Source organism: Osmerus eperlanus, chromosome 5 (assembly GCF_963692335.1).
Source record: "Osmerus eperlanus chromosome 5, fOsmEpe2.1, whole genome shotgun sequence".
NCBI lineage: Eukaryota > Metazoa > Chordata > Actinopteri > Osmeriformes > Osmeridae > Osmerus > Osmerus eperlanus.
Window position 1 is genome coordinate 7,099,570 of NC_085022.1, and position 18,255 is coordinate 7,117,824.

The following is an 18,255-nucleotide window of genomic DNA, read 5'->3' on the forward strand; positions in this document are numbered from 1 at the left end:
TGTCTGTGCTTACCTAAACTGCCTTTGACTCCATTGACCAGTCCTTTCCCTGGGTTGAATATATCTCCCCTGGATCCCTGGCCTTCAGACATCTTGGATAACCTGGAGCTTCTATCTGTGTCCCTCCTCCTCAGAGAGGCTGATCGGGGTGAGGATTCCTTGGAGGTCTGCTTCACTGGGGTGGAGGACCTCTTACGGGCTGGGGAGACCGACTTGGGCTTGCCTAGGCCCTTTTTTAAGCCCTTGGTGGTCTTATGCTCTTTCTTCATCAGTTTTTCTGTGCTGCTCTGTTCATTGGGAAGAGCCTCTGGGTCTACCATACACACGTCCGGGTGTGGAGGATGAGGGAGGGGGTCTTTCATTGGTGCTGGAGGGGGGTCGTGGGCTTTTTGAACAGATCTTGGAGAGGGGGGATGGTGACCCACTCCTGTTCCAGAGGCAGATAGTTTGTCCACTGGCAGGTGCTCAGCATCCTCATCTGAATCCAGGTTTCCCTCAGGTGTGATGGATGGACATTCCTCTGTCTCTGGCGGCACGTCGGAGTCGTCCGACTGCGAGGGCAGTGATTCACTGGCTGAAGTAGGCGGTGTCTCCTCCCCAGCTAGTGTTACCCCAAGTCCTATTGATGTAGTGCCAGGAGGCTGGCGTAACCCGTCGCTGGCATCTCCTGGATGGCTTTGAACGTGATGGCGCCTGTGCTTGTGGGACCTCCTCTTGACCGAGTGTTGTTCGCGGTCGTCTTCTTCTCCCTCCTGAGAGTGATCACTCTCTCTCTCTTCAGCTCCATCATCACTAGAGAGCTGATGAGGACTTGGGTTGATGAAGGATGGAGACAGTTCTCCTTTGCGGTGCTTATATTCACAAGAGGAGTACCCAGGTGGGGAAAAGGTGGCCTCCATCTGCAGATCTGTGGGGCGGCTGGATACTTCATCTGATCTTCCAGATGCACCTGTAGAATGGCCATGTTCATCTGAAGATGGATGTGTAGAATGGGCATGTTCATCTAAAGTTAGATGTGTAGAATGGGCATGTTCATCTGAAGCTGGATCTGTAGAATGGGCATGTTCATCTGAAGATTGATGTGTAGAATGGGCAGGGGGTACCCACTGTCCTGCACCATGTTCTTCATCTTCATACCCTGGAGGTGGTGTGTTTGGACAACCATCTGGCCTCTGTAGTAGTTCCCAATCTGATATGCTACTCTTCCGCCTCTGCTGGATTTTCTCCTCTTGTTTGTCAACCATTTTCTCATCTGCTTTCTCTTTCCCTTCCTCCTTCTCATCTCTGTTTTTTTCACTGTCTTTGGAAGTCTGTTCTTTTTTCTCCTCCACTTTTACATCTTTGTCTTTGTTTTCTCCCAACATCTCTTTCTCCTCAACCTTCTCTTTATTTTCTGTATTTTTCTCTTCTTCATTTTCTCTCTGTTCTGGCCCCCTGCTGTCCTCCTTCAAGGCATCAATGTCTTTCTTCCCTGGCTTTTCTGTATCCTTTTTTATGAACTCAGTTTGAGGCATGTATATTGAGGAACACAAGGCCGTGTTAGGTCCACTAAGGGAACTCATGCTGACCTCAATAGATGATCCTTCAGTTGACTGTTTTGATGGTGCCCCAACATCAGACTTAGATATTGTTGTGGAGGTGGAGGTGACTGTGACAACCTTTGAATCAGCAATAGTCATGCTTTCAATGATGTATGACATTGACGAAACACCCTGTTGTTGCACTGTCACTGTCGATTTTTGACATCCAATACGGCATGGATGAGAGCCTCCCTCTATTTCACATGAGTCAGATTGTTCTTTGCTGCCAGCTGACCCCTGAGATTCTTTGTCAGATGAGTCAGCTCTTGTTAATGGAGACACATCAAAGAGTTCCCCTGAAGTGGGTAAGACCTCTGTAGGTTTTATCAGCGGGGAACTCAATGACAATGTTTCTCCCACAGAAGTTGAAATGTTAGTTTCCACAGTCATTTCTAGCTTATGAAACGTTTCTGAGGTGTGATCTTTGTCCAGTTTTGGGCTTGACACTTTGATTTCTTGTTCAGTACTATCTTTAGCTGGGGTAGACAGCACTGGTGAGAATGGTTTGGTCTCTTCGGACGGACTGAGTGGAGAGTATTTAGTGAGACTTGATGCAGTAGTTGCAGGTGTAAGTCTCTCAGAAATCTCCATGTAGTCATCTTTTGACATCCCCCCAGAGCTTGATAGGGTTGTGTCCATAGCAGACGAGTGTTCATCTTTAAATGAGGAATACTCAAAGGAGGCTCCCTCAGATTCCATCTTAGAGGGAACACTAGACATTGTGATGGAGCTTCCCCCCTCCTCTCCAAACTGATGGCTGGTAGAAAAAGAGGCTGAGGCAGATGAAGAGAAACTGTAAGATGATGAAGAGGAGTGTGATGTTGAAGGTGTAGTAGTGTATACATAAACTGAGGAGGCAGTTTCCTCCATTTTCCTACTTGCAAAATCTGGGGCTGCCTGCCTTTCAGCTCCAATGTCTCCCTGACTGTAACACTTGCCTCCTTTGGCATCTGAAGGCTCGGGGCTGTCTTTCCTCTCCTCTTTTGACACAGACTGACTTTCCTCGCCATAGAAATGTTTAGAACCAAAAGACAATTCCCCAAATCCAGTCTGTTCTGTCTCGGTGTAGCTGCCAGAAGGGACAGGAGTTCCTTCAGGCTTTGAAGGTGTAGGCAGAGGACTGCTTGTGGTTGCTGATACAGAATCCTCCCCTGCCAGGGAACAGGGTTTAGGTGAGATAGACTTCACATCCTTCTCTTCCTGCTTTGTAACAGGAAGTCTAGAGGTGGTGGCATCATCAGATGTGGATTTGCCCATTTCTTTTTCAGATTGCTCTCTAGCCCCTTTCTCCATATCTACATCACTAGCCTCCTCTTCTTCCTCCTCTTCATCCTCGTCATCATCACCTTCCTCTCCCTCTACAAGTAGCCTTTTATCTACACTGGCAGGAGTAGCATCTGTCATTGAATGTCCAGCCATTGATTTACTAGAAACTGTGCTGCCTATTTGAGTATACTCAGACGCAAGGACATTGTCATCAATTTGCTGTCCTGAATGTGAGGCAAGCACAGAGGCTCTCTCGCTGACATCCTTTTCTTGAGGTGATGCTTGATGAGGTAAATTGTCCTTTTCCGCTGGTGAGTATCGGCCAGATGGAGATCCTTCTCTTTCAGAGTCTGAAGTGTCATCTTTGTCTTTCATGGGCTCTGCTGACACCATGTCCTTCTCTTTGCTCTTCTCTGTGGTCTCCTTCTCAGGGACATCTTCAAAAGGCATAGCAGTATCTAAGGTTTTGACAGCAAGGTTAGATTGACTCCATGACATTTCCTTAGTGCTCAAGTAGTCTGATTTGCAGTCTTCCACTTTGGCAGGTGCTGCAGCCGTATCTTTCCCTCCAGTAGATGTGTGAGGGGGTGAACCAGTGCCATCCTTTATTTTATCCATATCTGTCTCAGCTTTCTCAGGTTTATCCTCTTTAAGAGTGGATGTATATGAACATGGCTCAGCTGCAGTGTTACATTTATTGTCTTGAGTCTCTGTCCTCTCTGTATAAGGTGTGTCTGGTCTCCCCTCTCTTTCACTTTCCTCTTCTTGACCTTTCTCTTTGTCTTTGTATGCAGCGGAAGCACTTTGGCTATAATGGAGGCCTTTCCCATTCTCTGTTAGAGACACTGGGCTGTAATCAACTCTGCTGAAAGACAATGGTTCTTCTTCGCTCTGCTCCTCTGGGTAGAATGCAGCTTCTCCAGACTCGGACTGGCTAGCTCTCCTATTGTCATCAATACCAATGTCTACTGACAGACCAAGATCTACAGAGCTCTCACTATCTGCCTTAGAGTCAGAGTCATGATCTTTGGAGATGGGTTTTTCATATGGTTCATATTTGGATGCACCACCAGAGGCCTGCTTTTCCTCTTGTAATGTCACACTGACCATCTCCTTCTTTAACATAATTTTGTCAAGACCTTCCACTTTCTCAGGGATGCCGTCTGCTTTCGCAGCTTCAGTCACCGTCTCTGGAACCTCCTGAGGATCCTTGTCCAGTAGGAAATATGAACAAGGTTGTGCTAGTCCCGGGGAGGCCACTTCTCGCTCTCTCTCCATTTCACGCTCAGCCTCTTTGCCTGGTTTATCATCTTTTTTTTCAGAAACTTGTATATTCTTTTCTTGCAGATATATTGGTGTGCTTGTAATCACAGAAGGCAGCAATGTATCTAGTTGAGATGGTTCCTTGTTGCTAGCTTGGCTATCTGTGCTTGAAAGTGTTGAACTCAAAGCCTGGCTGTCGGTACTTGATAAAGCTGACAAAATAGTTTTTTCTGTATTTATGGCGTCTGAGACTGTTTCTACCTTTGAAGTCACAGAGACAGATTCCTCTTTAGAAGTAAACAAACCAGATGTTTGTTCTTCTTTAGATATGGATATGTCTGTTTTGAGCTCTGGTGAGGAAAGAGGTGCTGACATGGTCTCAGTTTTCTTAACATCCTCATCTGGTTCATAGACTCCACGTTTCTCTTTGCTCTGCTCTTTGATATCTTCATCAATAGATGGTGCCTGTGTTGTTATTGAAGGTACTGATCCAGTGGTCTTGTCTGAGGTGAATTCTTTCATTTCCTCACCAAAGGCCTTTTGTGAAGATATAGTCAAGAGCAGGTCTGAGGAGGCATCATGGTCAGATTTTGGGGGTTCTACGGATAGGGGTCTAGCACCCATGAGAATGTCTTCCTCCTCTTCTTCCTCCCTATCTTCATCCGAGGACTGAACCTGGAACGTAGATGTGAGATCTGAAGTTGATGCGCCTGGTTTTGCAAGCATTGTTTGTTGTTTTGTGGCCTTCTCTTGCAACTCCTCATTCTCCCATTTTTCTTCTTTGATGGCTTCACCCTCATATAAATCATTCTTTTTTTTCTCAGTGTCCTCACATTTGCACACATCAGCCATTTGTACATTAACCTTATCCTTTCCTGTTGTTTTGTCATCTTTGATGTCATCCTTATCCCATTCTTGCTCTCTTTTCTCATCTTTGATATCCTGAAATTCAACTTCCTTTTCTTCCTCTTTTTCCATTTTCTGTTCTTTGCTAACCTCAGCCACATGAGTGTCATCTTTTTCTTTGTCTTTCTCCATCATCTCCTCTTGACTGACTTTATCTGTCTTTTCTTTACCTTCCTTGTGCACCTTGTCAATAGCACACATATCTTCTTCCTCTCTTTTCTCCCCTTTTGTTGGTTCAGCATCAGAAGTGTATTCTTTCACCAATATTCCTTTGGCATTATTAGCATCACAAGCATCTTCCCTCTCTTTCCCATCTCTTGTAGTGGGTTCAGCTACAAACACATGTTTTTCTATTTTATCTTCTTTCTGGGGTTCAGACCCAAGATGGCCACCTGATTCCTTGGTGGAATCAGCTAAAGCACCTCCCTCTTTCTCCCTCTTCTCTTCTAGTGTAGCTCCTTCCTCACAAATATCATGTTTAAGTACTCCCTCCTTCACTTGGACGGATTCATAAGAGACAATTCTTTCTTTATCGTCACTCTGTAGTACCTTTTCTTTCTCTTCCATAATGAATTTAGCATCAGAAGCATATTTTTCTTTCTCTTCTTCCTCACTGGGTTTAGTCCCATATGTATATTTCTCCTCATCTTCCTTGGTGGGTTGGACATCAGAAATATAATGTTTTTCGGCCTCTTTCTCTGTCTTCTTTTCCTTGATGACCTGTTTTACATCAACTGTGTCATCATGACCATCATCATCACCGTCATCATCATCATCATCATCATCCAGGAAGCGACTTTCCTTCTCATCTAGAAATGCTCTTTTAGGGCTCAATTTAGATTCTTCATCTTCCCCATCACCACTGTGTCCAAGGCCTGCACTCCCCTGGGGAATATCCTCTCTTACAGAACCTTTACCTAACTTTGAAGATTCATCTTTTCCTGCAACCAACGCAGAGGCAAGGGGCATAATCTCTTCTTTTTGCTCACTCTCATCTTTGGAAGAGAACCAAACGTCCTTTTCTGGTTTCTTTGCTGTAGGTTTTTCTTGGGAGTCATCTTTGAGATATTTATCCAAGGATGGCAGACAATCTGATTTGGGTAGATCTCCTTCATGGATGTCAACACCGAATGTTTGACTCTTATCTTCTTTTTCGACTAGATCTTTCTTTTCATACTCAGAATCTCGTCTGATTGCAAACTCATGGCTCTTCTCCTGTCCGTGCAGCTCCTGATCAGGAAACCCCTTGGTTTTCTCCTCCACAGGTGACTGTCGAAGAGGGGAGTGGTTTGCACTAGGGGGTCCAGACTGTGTGGGAGAGGCCATTTTCACAGTACTATCATCAGGACTGAAGCAACGCTCCTCACCTTCTGAAGTAACTGAGTCTGAGCTGAAAGGCTTTGAAAGAGATACCTGTGGTGAGAGGGGTTTCAAAACCGCTGATGTTGCGATTGTCTCAGGCACCACAGAGGTTTGCATTTCTTCCTCAGATAGCTTTGAATCCTGAATAGGTTTAGATACAGGAGACATAGAACTAGGGAGTTTTTCAGTCCCTTTGCCTTTATCCTGGAACAGATGAGGAGACCCATAGCTCTCCTGGAGTTTCCCAAGTGAAATGTCAATATTGGGAGTTTGGTCATCATCCTCATCTTCCTCTTCTTCCTCTTCCTCATGAGCCTCAGTAACCTTCCCCTCTGTCTTGATTTCAGAGGCAGTAGAGTGTACTTCATCAGAGGGTGATGACTTGAAACACTTGTCATCTTCTAAGGAAGATGTTGGTGAGATGGTCCCAGCAGAGTGTGGGTAATCTTTGCCATGAGTGACTTCAGTTGGGATTGCCATAGGAACACTGTTTACAGTGTCCAGGAGCAGAGAGATATTGCCAGTTCCCTCAGTCTGAGGTGCAGTGACTGATGCTACAGATTGGTCTTCAGCAATCGACGTGGGAAAGGAGGACAGTTTGTCATACTCAGTGATGGATGTTGCTGAAGAAACATGTTCTTCTTCTGCCAACGGAGCAGCAACAATGTTTGTGAACGCAGAAACTACTTGATCCTGTGCACCAATGAAACCTTTAGCAGTCATATCAGATGTAGCTGCTGCTTGCATTTCTCTCATACCATGGATGGCTTCAAAAGAACCTGTCTGATCTGGAACTGAGATGTCATATGTGCCTACTTCATACTGGAGGTGTGGTATCCTGTCCTCTGCCTCTTCATGAATCTCCTCATCAGAGATGGTCTGCTCTGTTTCTGAGTAGCCTGGAATGGTTTCGTCTTGAATATAAGATATGGGTTCTGCAGCAGCTGCTCCTTGAGCCATTGATGTGATGCGAACTGTAGCGCTTCCCACATTTGAGAGATACCCCTCCTCATCATCTGATTCAATTTCTTTGGCACCAGGAATCACCTGGGGCAATTTATCTTTTTCTACCTCCTCAGGTTGAACTTTGATCTCTTCATCGGCAATTGCATCTAAATCCTCAACCTCTTCCAGTTCAGCTTTTTCAATTACATCATCCTGCTCTTCATCCTTCTCCCCCTTCGATGGAATCTGTCTGAACTCTTCTTTTGTTTCTACCTTGGCTGTGAGTTTTTCAGCTTTCTCCAGTTTCTCCTCTTCATGCTTCCTATCAAGGCCAATGTCTTTAGCTTCCTTCCACTTTGCCTCATCTTCTTCCTCCCCAATACCCATATCCTCTTCCTCCTCCTCCTGCTCCTCAGTCCTTTTTTCCATAGCTTGGTCTTCTTCCTCCTCTTCTTCATCATCCTCAATAGCAGCTCCCTCATCCTCAAATTTCTCCAGATCTTCTGCTTGTAATTCATCTTCATGCTGTACCCTCTCTTTGTTTTCTGAATCAGCTTCAATTTCTGTTGATGATGCCTCCTTCTCTGGTGATGTTGTGCCTGTTGGGGTTTTACAAACTTTGTCTTGTTCTTCCACATCCTCAAGAGTGGGACTAGATGGAATGCTCTCTTTTGGTAATGACTCTGACGTGGGTTCAACACTTTCTGTTGGCTCTGATAATATTGCAACAACAGCAACTTGTTTCAGCTCATCAAAATCCTTAGTAAGATCGTCTGGGGTAGTTGGGATAGATGTGCCTTCAGCAGCCACATCTTCTGTTGGTTCAGGTTGGAGGCTCTCTGCAGCTTGTTCCTCGGGCATTGACTCAGCAGCCTGTCCCTTTGCTGCTTTGACTTTGCTTTTTGAAGTCTTGGGCTTCCCTGAGACTTTAGCCTTGTGCAGGGTCTTTCTGACTTCTGGTGTTAAAGGCTTTAGGTCAGGCTTTGTAATCTTTCTCAGCTCAGGTTTAGATGTATCCTTCTTCTTGTCCTCCTTAGACTTGCCATCTTTTTTCTCTTCTCTTTTAGCTGAGTCATCTTTCTTGATTTTCTTTATCTCTTTCTTTTCTTTGTCTTTCTTTTCATCCATTTTTGTTACCCTTTCTTTGGAATGTTTCTTCAAAGATTTCTCTTTAGATAGTTTCTTCTTCTCTGGAACATCCGTCTTAGATTTGAGTGTTTTGGAAGGTTTCTTTTCCTCTTTTTTCTCTACTTTGTTGTCCAATACAGAGTCACTCTTTGCTTCCGTAGCCACCGATACATCATCTTGTCCATCCGCATCTTTCTTCGAGGCCTTTGCAGTGGTCTTGGGCGATGACTTGAGACTTTCTTTGCTATCTGCCCTTTGCTTTAGCTTGGTCTGTTTGATGACAGTGGGAGGAGCCCCTGAGGCTATGTCCTTTTGTGTGGCTACTGGATATCTCAAGAAGTCAAGATGCTTCAGTTTCTCCAGTCCTTCTAGGATTTTGTTTTGTGGTGCATTTCCAGGAAAAAGTACTCTGACAATCTTTTCTGTAGGATTGGCAGGAAGCCATACAATTAAAGCTGTCACTGATGTCAGGTACGGTACAGATATTTCTCCCTCTTTACCATTAGGAAGCACAATGCCTGTTTTGGCTTTGCTGTTTCCCGCCCACTTCTGCATTAGAAACTGCATCTCCTTACTGTCTTTCACAGGGTTGAGAACATACATCTCTAACCTGCCTACTCCCATTTTGTGGAATAGGGTTATAGGCTCAACGGTGTTGCTAACCACACGAAAGAGAGGTTCAGGCTTAATCCCTAGTTTGCTAAGGTGCTGCAAGGTGAGGGAGGCCTCCTCTATGCTGCGTTTGACTTTAAGATTTGATTCTGGCATTCGCAGCTTCTCTGGAACATTAAAGAATACCACACCCAGCTCTGGAGAGATCAGGTTCTTCATCCAGTCACTGTAGGTGGTGGAGCCCTGTGACTGTTCCTCCTCCTGCTCTGCTATTTTCCTTTGAAGCAGCCCATTGATGCCTGGGAGATTGTCTGCCCCGATATGGGTCAGTAGAATTGAGTCAATGCGGTCCAAGTGTCTGACCAGCTTCCAGAAGCAAGATTTACGTTCAGACCCGCCATCCACAAGGATATTGAAGCCATTAACAGCAAACAGGGCTGAGTCACCCCTCCCCCCAGGAAAGATGTAACAGCAAGGCTTAGACAGTTTCAGGAAGCCCCCAGAGGTCGGAGGCTCAAGGAGGTCAAACGATGATGGGACATCAACTGTATCAGAGATGTACTCTGTGAACTCTGTGACACCCTCCATTTTGGGAAGTGCAGGCTCAGGGTTCAGTCTGTACTCCAGGAACTCCTGTAAGTGCTGCCGTTGGCCCTGGGAGCTCCAGCCCACCTCCCCACGACAGAACACAGTAAGTCTTGCACGCTGATCGGGGGATGCTGCACCCAGCAAATCTCTGACCTACAAGAGAAAATGAGAAGCACACATACCAAGCTCAGTCTGATTAATTCCAGTTCAGTAGTAAACAAAACAAAAACAGTCTCTTGATCTATCAGTGTTCCTACAAATGTACACTTTAGCAATTCAGTGAACAAGACTATAAACCATGTTTTTTTTTTACCGACAGCTTACCCCAGGATCAGAAAAGACTTGTGAAAAACTCTGATAGGTAAAAGCCCCACTCTGAAGAAGAAGAGCACCGTGGTCTGAGTTTTGTCCACTCAGGACCAGAAGCTTGTGTCCTGCTGAGTCTGTTATTAGAGTCTTTATCTGGGCAAATGGAGAGACAGGGAAGAGCTAATTTAAAGGTGGAAATTCATATATAACCTTTGTGTTAAAAAGTTTAAAAAGAGAAAATATTTTTCTGAAAATCATGTGTTTGATAACTATAATAGCCAAAGAAGAGTAGATTGATTGACAGCTGTTTTAAATGTGGCAAAATTGTAAGACATGGTTCAGGTGCAGTTTTATGGAAATCTTTGAAGCCCTCTGTGACATTGCTTGTGATTTTATTTGATGACATGCAATGTGATTCTCAACACACACCTCTGAAGAAACTGTGTCCTCAGAGGGATTGACTAGGACGACAGTCTCTAGGACATTACTTCTGTGGTGGAGAGTCCTTTGTCCTTCAAGGGGAAAAAAGTGAAATAACATGACTGAAGAAGCCAGACACGTTTTACCAACATCTTTAATGTGGTTGGTTTGAAGGATTATTCACATCCTTCTAAACAGACAGAGACTAACATTGGTGCATGTTGGCATCTTAAAGGGAATACAAATGTTGTTGGTCTCTAAGCTGTCTGCCCAAAGACATCCTGTAAGAGAGCATCCAGAGTTTATCTGTGAAAACCTCTTTGGAGGGATTTGGCAATGTGCACTGTGCTGTATGTGGGGCAGACACTATATAGAGACAGCCCACCGTGCGTCAATGCAAGAACAAAAGTTGGAAAAGGAAATAGGTCACCCATGTCTGCTGCCAGACTATTGAAATGAATGCTGAAGTACCAAACAAGTCATGCTTTTTAGAGTAGACGTAATAAAAAACTACTATTAAACAATGGAATGGATCAATGTCCAATGTAAACCATAATAACTTTGTAACATAACATTTGGCCAGTAGTCACACACAGTTGGCAACATATTATGGCAACATATTATGGCAACATATCCTTTATGCAGAAGGATCCATTTTATTAGCAAGCTTTCGATATATTGAAGTTGATATGCAACTGATGTCTGGGTTGATGGTCAGAACTATGGACAGAGTACAATGCTATGCCTAACACTACAACATCCTAATAAATCACTGCTTTAAAGAGGAAACAATAGAACCTGATGGAGTATTTAACTAACACAATACAGGATATTCAATGCATAATCAAAGGAGTTACTGAATTAGTCAGCATTTCTGTCTTTACCGAGGTATGATGATAAGCTTTAATTCCCTTTTGTTTCAACACCAATACTCTATAAATAGAACAGGCTAATAATATAGGGATCTCTGTGACTCTGCCATCCACTGGGATCTCCCATGCATCCCCTGAGTTTGCAGTGCTGCACCATTACCATCGTCTTCCATGTCAATGTCTGTTTGCTTCAAAATGGTGTTCTCTTAGTTTACTAGCCATCTGCCAGGTCATGTATTAGGAATATTTCAGAGATGAAAAGATCAGGATTGCCTATCACAATATTATGACCTTCAAGACTCGCAATAGACAAAGAAGGTATACTTTTAATCTGTTTAAGTAAACACATTATAAGTTGGAAATCCAAAATGGAGTTTACTAAATTTTCAGTGCACAGGAAAACAAAGTAATCAGTGCAGTGTTATGGCATGACAGTTTAAACTGATTGTCATTGGTTGGAGGCCTACAGCAGACTCAGTATAGTACTGTATAATCACCTGGTAAATAGGTGACATTCCTCTGAATGAAAGTAGTATTAAGTATGAAATGTCACCAAAGATCATGAGCCAGGAGTTGTAATATAGGTTCTTATTATATCCCCAAACTGGCAGTAGAAATAAAATAGCTAAATAATATTAAACTGAAGAAAAACAGTAATGCTCCAGTTATGAAGCATAGGGCCACACGCTCTTTGCTAAAAAATTCAGCTGCAGATGGAATACAATAAAATGTATACAGAATCTTTGAATATGTCAGCATCCAAAGCAATCCCTGGCACTGGCTATGGAAATGAACCAACTTATTTGTACCACACTGACCTTTCTTACTAGTTATTGGTTTAAGAGATGCATTGCAACTAAACTGATGAGGCAAGAAGTGTTGCAGCAGCACAACTGACCAATGGCCCTCATTCCATCAGTTAATAGCAGAATAACAACAACAAAAGAGTAAAGTTTTCTGTGTATCATACAACAGTACACAATACCCAGAGAGAGCCCTGTTCACTGGAGCATGCTGGGTAGCAACTGATGAGAGTTTGCCCACTTCACTTCATCTGTCTACAGGCAGGGGAGGTCTTACTGGATGGTGCTAAGCTGAAATATATACTTTATTAATTGACCTGTGTTCATGTAGTGGAAAAACATAGCAGAATGCACATAACACAACACATCACATACAAGTTGATATAAATGTTGACAGTTGCATGAATAATTGGATTACATCAAACAACACATAACAAGGTGCAGTCCCTGAGAGACAGCACCTCCCTATGGGCGCCCAATGTGCTTTCTCAGGTCAAATTGTGCAAAGGAGACTGCATCAGCTGCTATTTCCTGGCAACAAGATGACCCCTCGCTGACATTGCAGACTGGTACACTGTGATACTCCAACAACAAAGAGTCTGTCAGTCGCTAGCACTCTCATCTACATGGGTCAGACAAACAAAAATGCAGTGGCACTCCGAATACTGTGAGAATTCCTCATCAAAGTTAGATGCTGGCTTTGTTTATCCCACTATGTAAAATATTTACTTAGCAATAATCATGATCATTTATGATTAAAATGTCCATGCAGTCAGTCTTAGAACAAATGGGTTAAATTACATGTAGCACTACTCAGCCTCTTTCTGCTAATTAGGAAAGCAGCTAAAACAACTGTCACAGTTCTGAAAGTCCATTCTGGAGAATTGTTGCAAATCCTACTCCAATTTCATGTCCAAAGAAGAATGTGAATCCATCCCTTTTGAAATTGGTTTTCCACTAAGCCTTAAAATAAGAGGCACTAGAAACATATATTTACCGATGAAAAGGGCAGTAAAAATTTTGACAACATTCCACCAAAACAAGGAAATGGATAGTAAACAATGTTAAGAGGTCAGCCATTATTTCAAATGACTTCTAGCCATGTCACACAGTATGTATCTCATACTGTGTGACAAACCAAATCAAACATTTGCCGGTTTAAAGCCAAGGCCTACTTTTAGTTTACAGCTTTGCTAGCTCGGCTTTGTTTAAACAGTCCTTTTGAGAAGCAGGATGTTCAGCCAAGTTGCCGTCCTCTTTTTGTTTCTCTGACTTCCTTTTACTGGAATCCCTGAGAGGAGGAGAAACAATCAGATCATGGAAAGTGACATTCCACCAAAGGCATACTGAAAATCCACAGCTTAGAAAGTGAAAGACACAACAAATATGTTTTGTGGTTATGTCACCATCCTACCATTTCTGCACTTTTAGAGAAGTACTCTATTTCCTTTCCCCTTCCTCACTTCTGCACCATTTCCTGTCAGCCTGTCTTCAGAATCTCTGAGGTCATCAAGTTTGTTTCTTTAGTTTGCTCAGCAAAAGGCTTATGTTCTCAGAGATCAAACAGGCTCACTGAGGACTTCATTAGCATCTAATTAGCCGGTGTACAAGGGTGAACTAAATTTTGATAAACGTAGAGAAAAAAACAAGCCACAAATGGTGAAAACACAATTAATTCAAGTAAATTCAGTGATTCAAGATCACACAGTACACACTTGTACTGAGGTTCAAAGTTTAATAGACAACGTTGACTTTGGACCCTTACAGTTTGGCACAAGGATTTGACAGAAGGACCTCAGGAGCTTTCATTACACACTCACTTGACTTTTCAGAACTCGTAGACTCAAAGGATGAAAGGTCATTTTCCGACAGAATTGCAAGTTGCTCCTGAGTTCTCCACTACCTCTGCTGACCTGCTTGATATAAATACCCACATCTGAACTCCCAAAATGAGAGCGCACTGTTAAAAGCAGATGAAACAGAGCACTGATCTACAACAGCCCAGCCACTGCACTGCTCCAGATAGCCTGCTCCACATTTAGCATGAGGGAGTGAGAGGAAGTTCAAGGAATTTAAAGATAACTAAAATTGTTAAACTCTCTAGGTCTTTGGAGATGGTGTCAAACTCCTGTGTCATGTTGCACTAAGCTTCACTTCAGCTAAAATTGAGATTACACAACCTATAAACAATTGGTGTTTGGAAGCTTGGAGGTTTTCTGATGCTTAGGTATATCTGTATGAACAGTCATACACTGTATGAGCAGTAACCTGCCATAGTTTTCCACGTGAGGATGACACACTGCAGTGAGTTCTGGACGAGCATGACTTCAGCACTAGGGACAGCTCCTCCCTTAACTATATACAAGCAGTAAATCTGGTACCTGGAAGATCTTTCCCTCAAATAAGTGATAAAAGACTGCATCAACCTGCATACAAATTAACTTTATGGTAGCCTGCCAAGATTGCATTCTCCCAAGTACACATAAAATATAAGGAAATAGGGTGCTGTAATGTGACAATACCACAGAGGAGTGGACTTTCCAAGAGGCATTCACACAGCAAGGAACTGGTTGGCTTGAATGCAATATCCTGTTTGCTTCCGTCAGTCCTAACTCGCTCGTACAAGGGATTTGTGTTTTACTGTTTGGTACCAATAAGAACACAGTAGGTATCGAATTTGAACCCAATACTTAAACCTTCTCAAAACAAATCAGAGTATACAACGGTTGAGTGAAGCAGACATCAAAACAGGGTTAAAGTGCTGCTAATCTCATTTCACTAATGTGGCTTCATTCCCATTGAGGACAGACAACTATTATCTAACCTTATTGTGAAGCAGGCTGGAAAATTAAAGATAGTTTGGGGGACCAGGTAATAGAATACATGAAAATTTAATTACCCAGACTTTACACATCAGTCCACTTTAATCTAAACTACAATGTGGTCTACAGTAACAGGCAAATCACTGGTTAACGCTGAGACTGTATGCACTGCAGACCTACCCTACTTGATGACCTAACTAACGTGTGTCATGTATCATTTCCGCATAAAACAGCCAGTTTCCCAGAACAATGAAGACTTATACTAGACCAAAAAACAAACTCAATAACCTGAGAGATTGGGATATTGTAACCTAGTTTATATAAGCTAACCTATAAGCTATAACCTATAAGCTATAAATCCAAAATCCAAATTGCGATCACCAAAACCATTTTTGAATCACTCATTTAATGAAGAGTAAAGACGCATTTAACTGCTTATTTGGGCTGTATACTGAGTAAAAATGTATCTTAGACTTGATCATTCTAATGTCTCTACCACATCATACTGAACAATCCACATCTTGACACCTTGCCCCTAACAGGAAGCCAATGTCCTAGTTCCTGGTACTAATCCTAGTCCTGTGATTTGGCAACACTGAATGATTCTACGGCTAAGCCATTTAAAGCCCCAATGTTAATCGCAGCTGGTCAGAACAATCTCAGACCTCTACCTGTGAGTGGGTGTGGCCAGTCTAGACCACATCTTACAGCTCTGGAAAAAAATTAAGAACCACTGCACCTTTTTCTTCCCTTTCCAAAAACAATGAGAAGGAACATTTTGATTGAGGAACAGAAGGGTTCAATTTAAGAGGTCACTGCAAGTTGAACCCTTCTGTTCTTCACTCAAAACGTTCCTTATCTAATTATTTGAAAAGAAAAGAAAAAGGTGCAGAGGTCTCTTAATTTTTTCCAGAGCTGTATATCGCCAAAGGACCACTAAGAGAGACACCCCCTGGTTTTTAAAGGAGCCCCTGCTAGTGGCCAACCAATCAATGGAAGAAGTAATTAAGAGTGATGGGCTGCGTCACTGTGGGGAGTTCGCTCCCCCCATCCTTGTTGTCTCCAAACACTGCATTACACATATCATAATACAACAGCACACAAATGATACCATGCAATAGTCACCACAAACAATAAGAAATCATCACAACAGAAATAACCGCAGCAAACAAAAACATCTCAAATGATAATCAAACCCAAATAGAATTTACTACAGAAATAGCAGACAAACATAGGCTGGCCAACTGGCATCTGTAACATATACGATGCACTGGGCAACATCTTAAAGTCTTAGAGAGTTACTATGGAATTGTCTACCTTAGGTCTTGACTTGTTTTGTTATACAAAGTAATGAAGACTGCAATTAGTAGACTGTCGGTCCAGAAGAGGATGTAATGAGTTTGCTTGTCCAGTACCTATAACAAGGACACAGTGCCTGATAACTGTACCAAAGGACAAAAACATCCCGCGTCACCTTGACTGATATATGAGCATAGAGGAAGGAGAAGACAGAACAGGACATGGCAGTGATGATAAAAAGCAGAGATGATAGTGATGAAACCAGATGCCAATAAAAGGAATGAAGAAAGAAAGGAGAAGGAAGAAATACAAAAAAGATAGGTAGGGAAGGAGAGGCAGATAGAGATAGAGAGAAAGAGAGAGATCAGACAAAAAGGCAGAAAAAAAGAAAGAAACAATAAAAGAGGACTGAGGCAGCATAGACGGCAAGGAGCCTTGCGCAGTTTAAGTCAAGACAGCCTGAGAAGAGCCAGCGTGGGACATTGGCTCTGTATCACTCTGTCTAGGAGGTCAAGCAACACTGTGCCAAAAATGACATCACCTCTGGTTCCCTGGGGGCTTAAATTTAGGCTTGTCAGAGGGCAGCTCTTACACACACGCACACCTTAATGTGTCTTCGGTTGGCCGTACCACTTCTCTTCTCACCATGGTTACATTACCCAAAGAAAAATAGTTTTCACAGAATTTTATGTTTACCTTAAAGCAGGGGTTCCTAACGACCGGGCCTCGGACCAGTGCCGGACCGCAGATCACTGCCCACCGAGCAGTGGGTAGCTGACAATAAAACTTTTAGCTTCCAGAGTTGGCTGTCGCATGATTTCAAGGAATCTGTTGTATAGAGGTTGTAAACGGGTAATCTGTTCGATGCATCCATTACTCATGTCTGTACCAAAAAAGTCACGCTATGTTTAAATTTACACGTACAGTGATGACGATGACGTAGCAATGTGAGCAATGGCTTTCATTGGTGCTGAAAATGATGCGCAGCTAAAACAGGATTTTATTGGCATAGACTACAGTCATTGGAAAGGTTTGACTTAGTTAGCAGCTTTGTTGTAGTCATCACAATCATGTTTTTTTTGGAGCTGACTGGAAAAAGAATATATATTTGCAACGATACCCCAACTGGAAGCCAACTTGAGTGAGTTGGCTGAATGGACATGCTACCGGGCCGCAAAAATATTTCAAATATGCATACCGGTCCGTACTCCAAAAAAGGTTGGGAACCCCTGCCTTAGAGTGTAATTATTGAATATCTGGAGAAGTTAATTGAATGAGAACTAAAGATGTAAAAGTAATGAATTCAAATTGCATTCCAAACTATGTGGTGCATTTACATATCCCATTTGTTACATATTTGGGGTCTTGTCAACACTAAGTGATACTGTCATTAAGCCTACAACTGTATAAACACACGTGTAAAGAGGACATATCTTCACCGTTCTATTCTCAGAGGTGTCAAAAGTCAGGTAATGATTATTTAAAGGCTGCCCGATTTGAGTCAATGCATAGTGACACCACATTCATATCTATCAGAAACCCAAGATACAGGTCATAGGTCAAAAAGACACAACCAGTCAAAAATATCACGAATCAAAACTGTCACTGAGACCTTCACCCAACTGACAACTGATGCAATCTCTGAAGGTGAGAAAACCCAGATAGCGACAGACATGTCCCTTCCCTCAACGTGGTAACAGCACTGCCTAACAAAGTACAAAAATGAATACAGGGAAAGGGTCGAAAATAAAATGCCACTCAGGTAACTCATTCAGTGTAAAATTGGCGTAGTTATGAAGTAAACCAGTGTTTGCCTGAAGGCATATCCTCACCGCCCTCTTTAGAAGAGAGCTTATGGGCTTGGAGATTTAGACTGAGCCTGTGGTTGGTTTGAGAACTGCCAATGTGTAGGTTTCTCCCATGTACTACTGTGTTTGATTTCTTGGAAACTGTACCATCTCTCAAAACAACAAGCTGATATATTCAGACAGTGCTTCACTGTGTGGGGTTGAGCTGCATATGCTAGTCTGTATTGAAACGTAACTACTAAAGTACATCTGCAGGTAACCCAAATGTGAAC

The 18,255-nt window shown here is 42.8% G+C and overlaps 1 protein-coding gene across 1 annotated transcript in view; it reads right to left on the reverse strand.

Moving 5' to 3' along the window:
- Positions 1-18,255, reverse strand: part of map1ab (microtubule-associated protein 1Ab) — a 46,418-nt gene that overhangs the window by 2,893 nt on the left and 25,270 nt on the right. The window contains exons 3-5 of the mRNA XM_062461496.1: positions 10,389-10,471; positions 9,975-10,112; positions 14-9,803 (exon numbers count right to left, since the gene is read on the reverse strand). Of these exons, the coding sequence (XP_062317480.1) occupies positions 14-9,803; positions 9,975-10,112; positions 10,389-10,471 (10,011 nt within the window). The remainder of the gene's footprint in view (positions 1-13; positions 9,804-9,974; positions 10,113-10,388; positions 10,472-18,255) is intronic.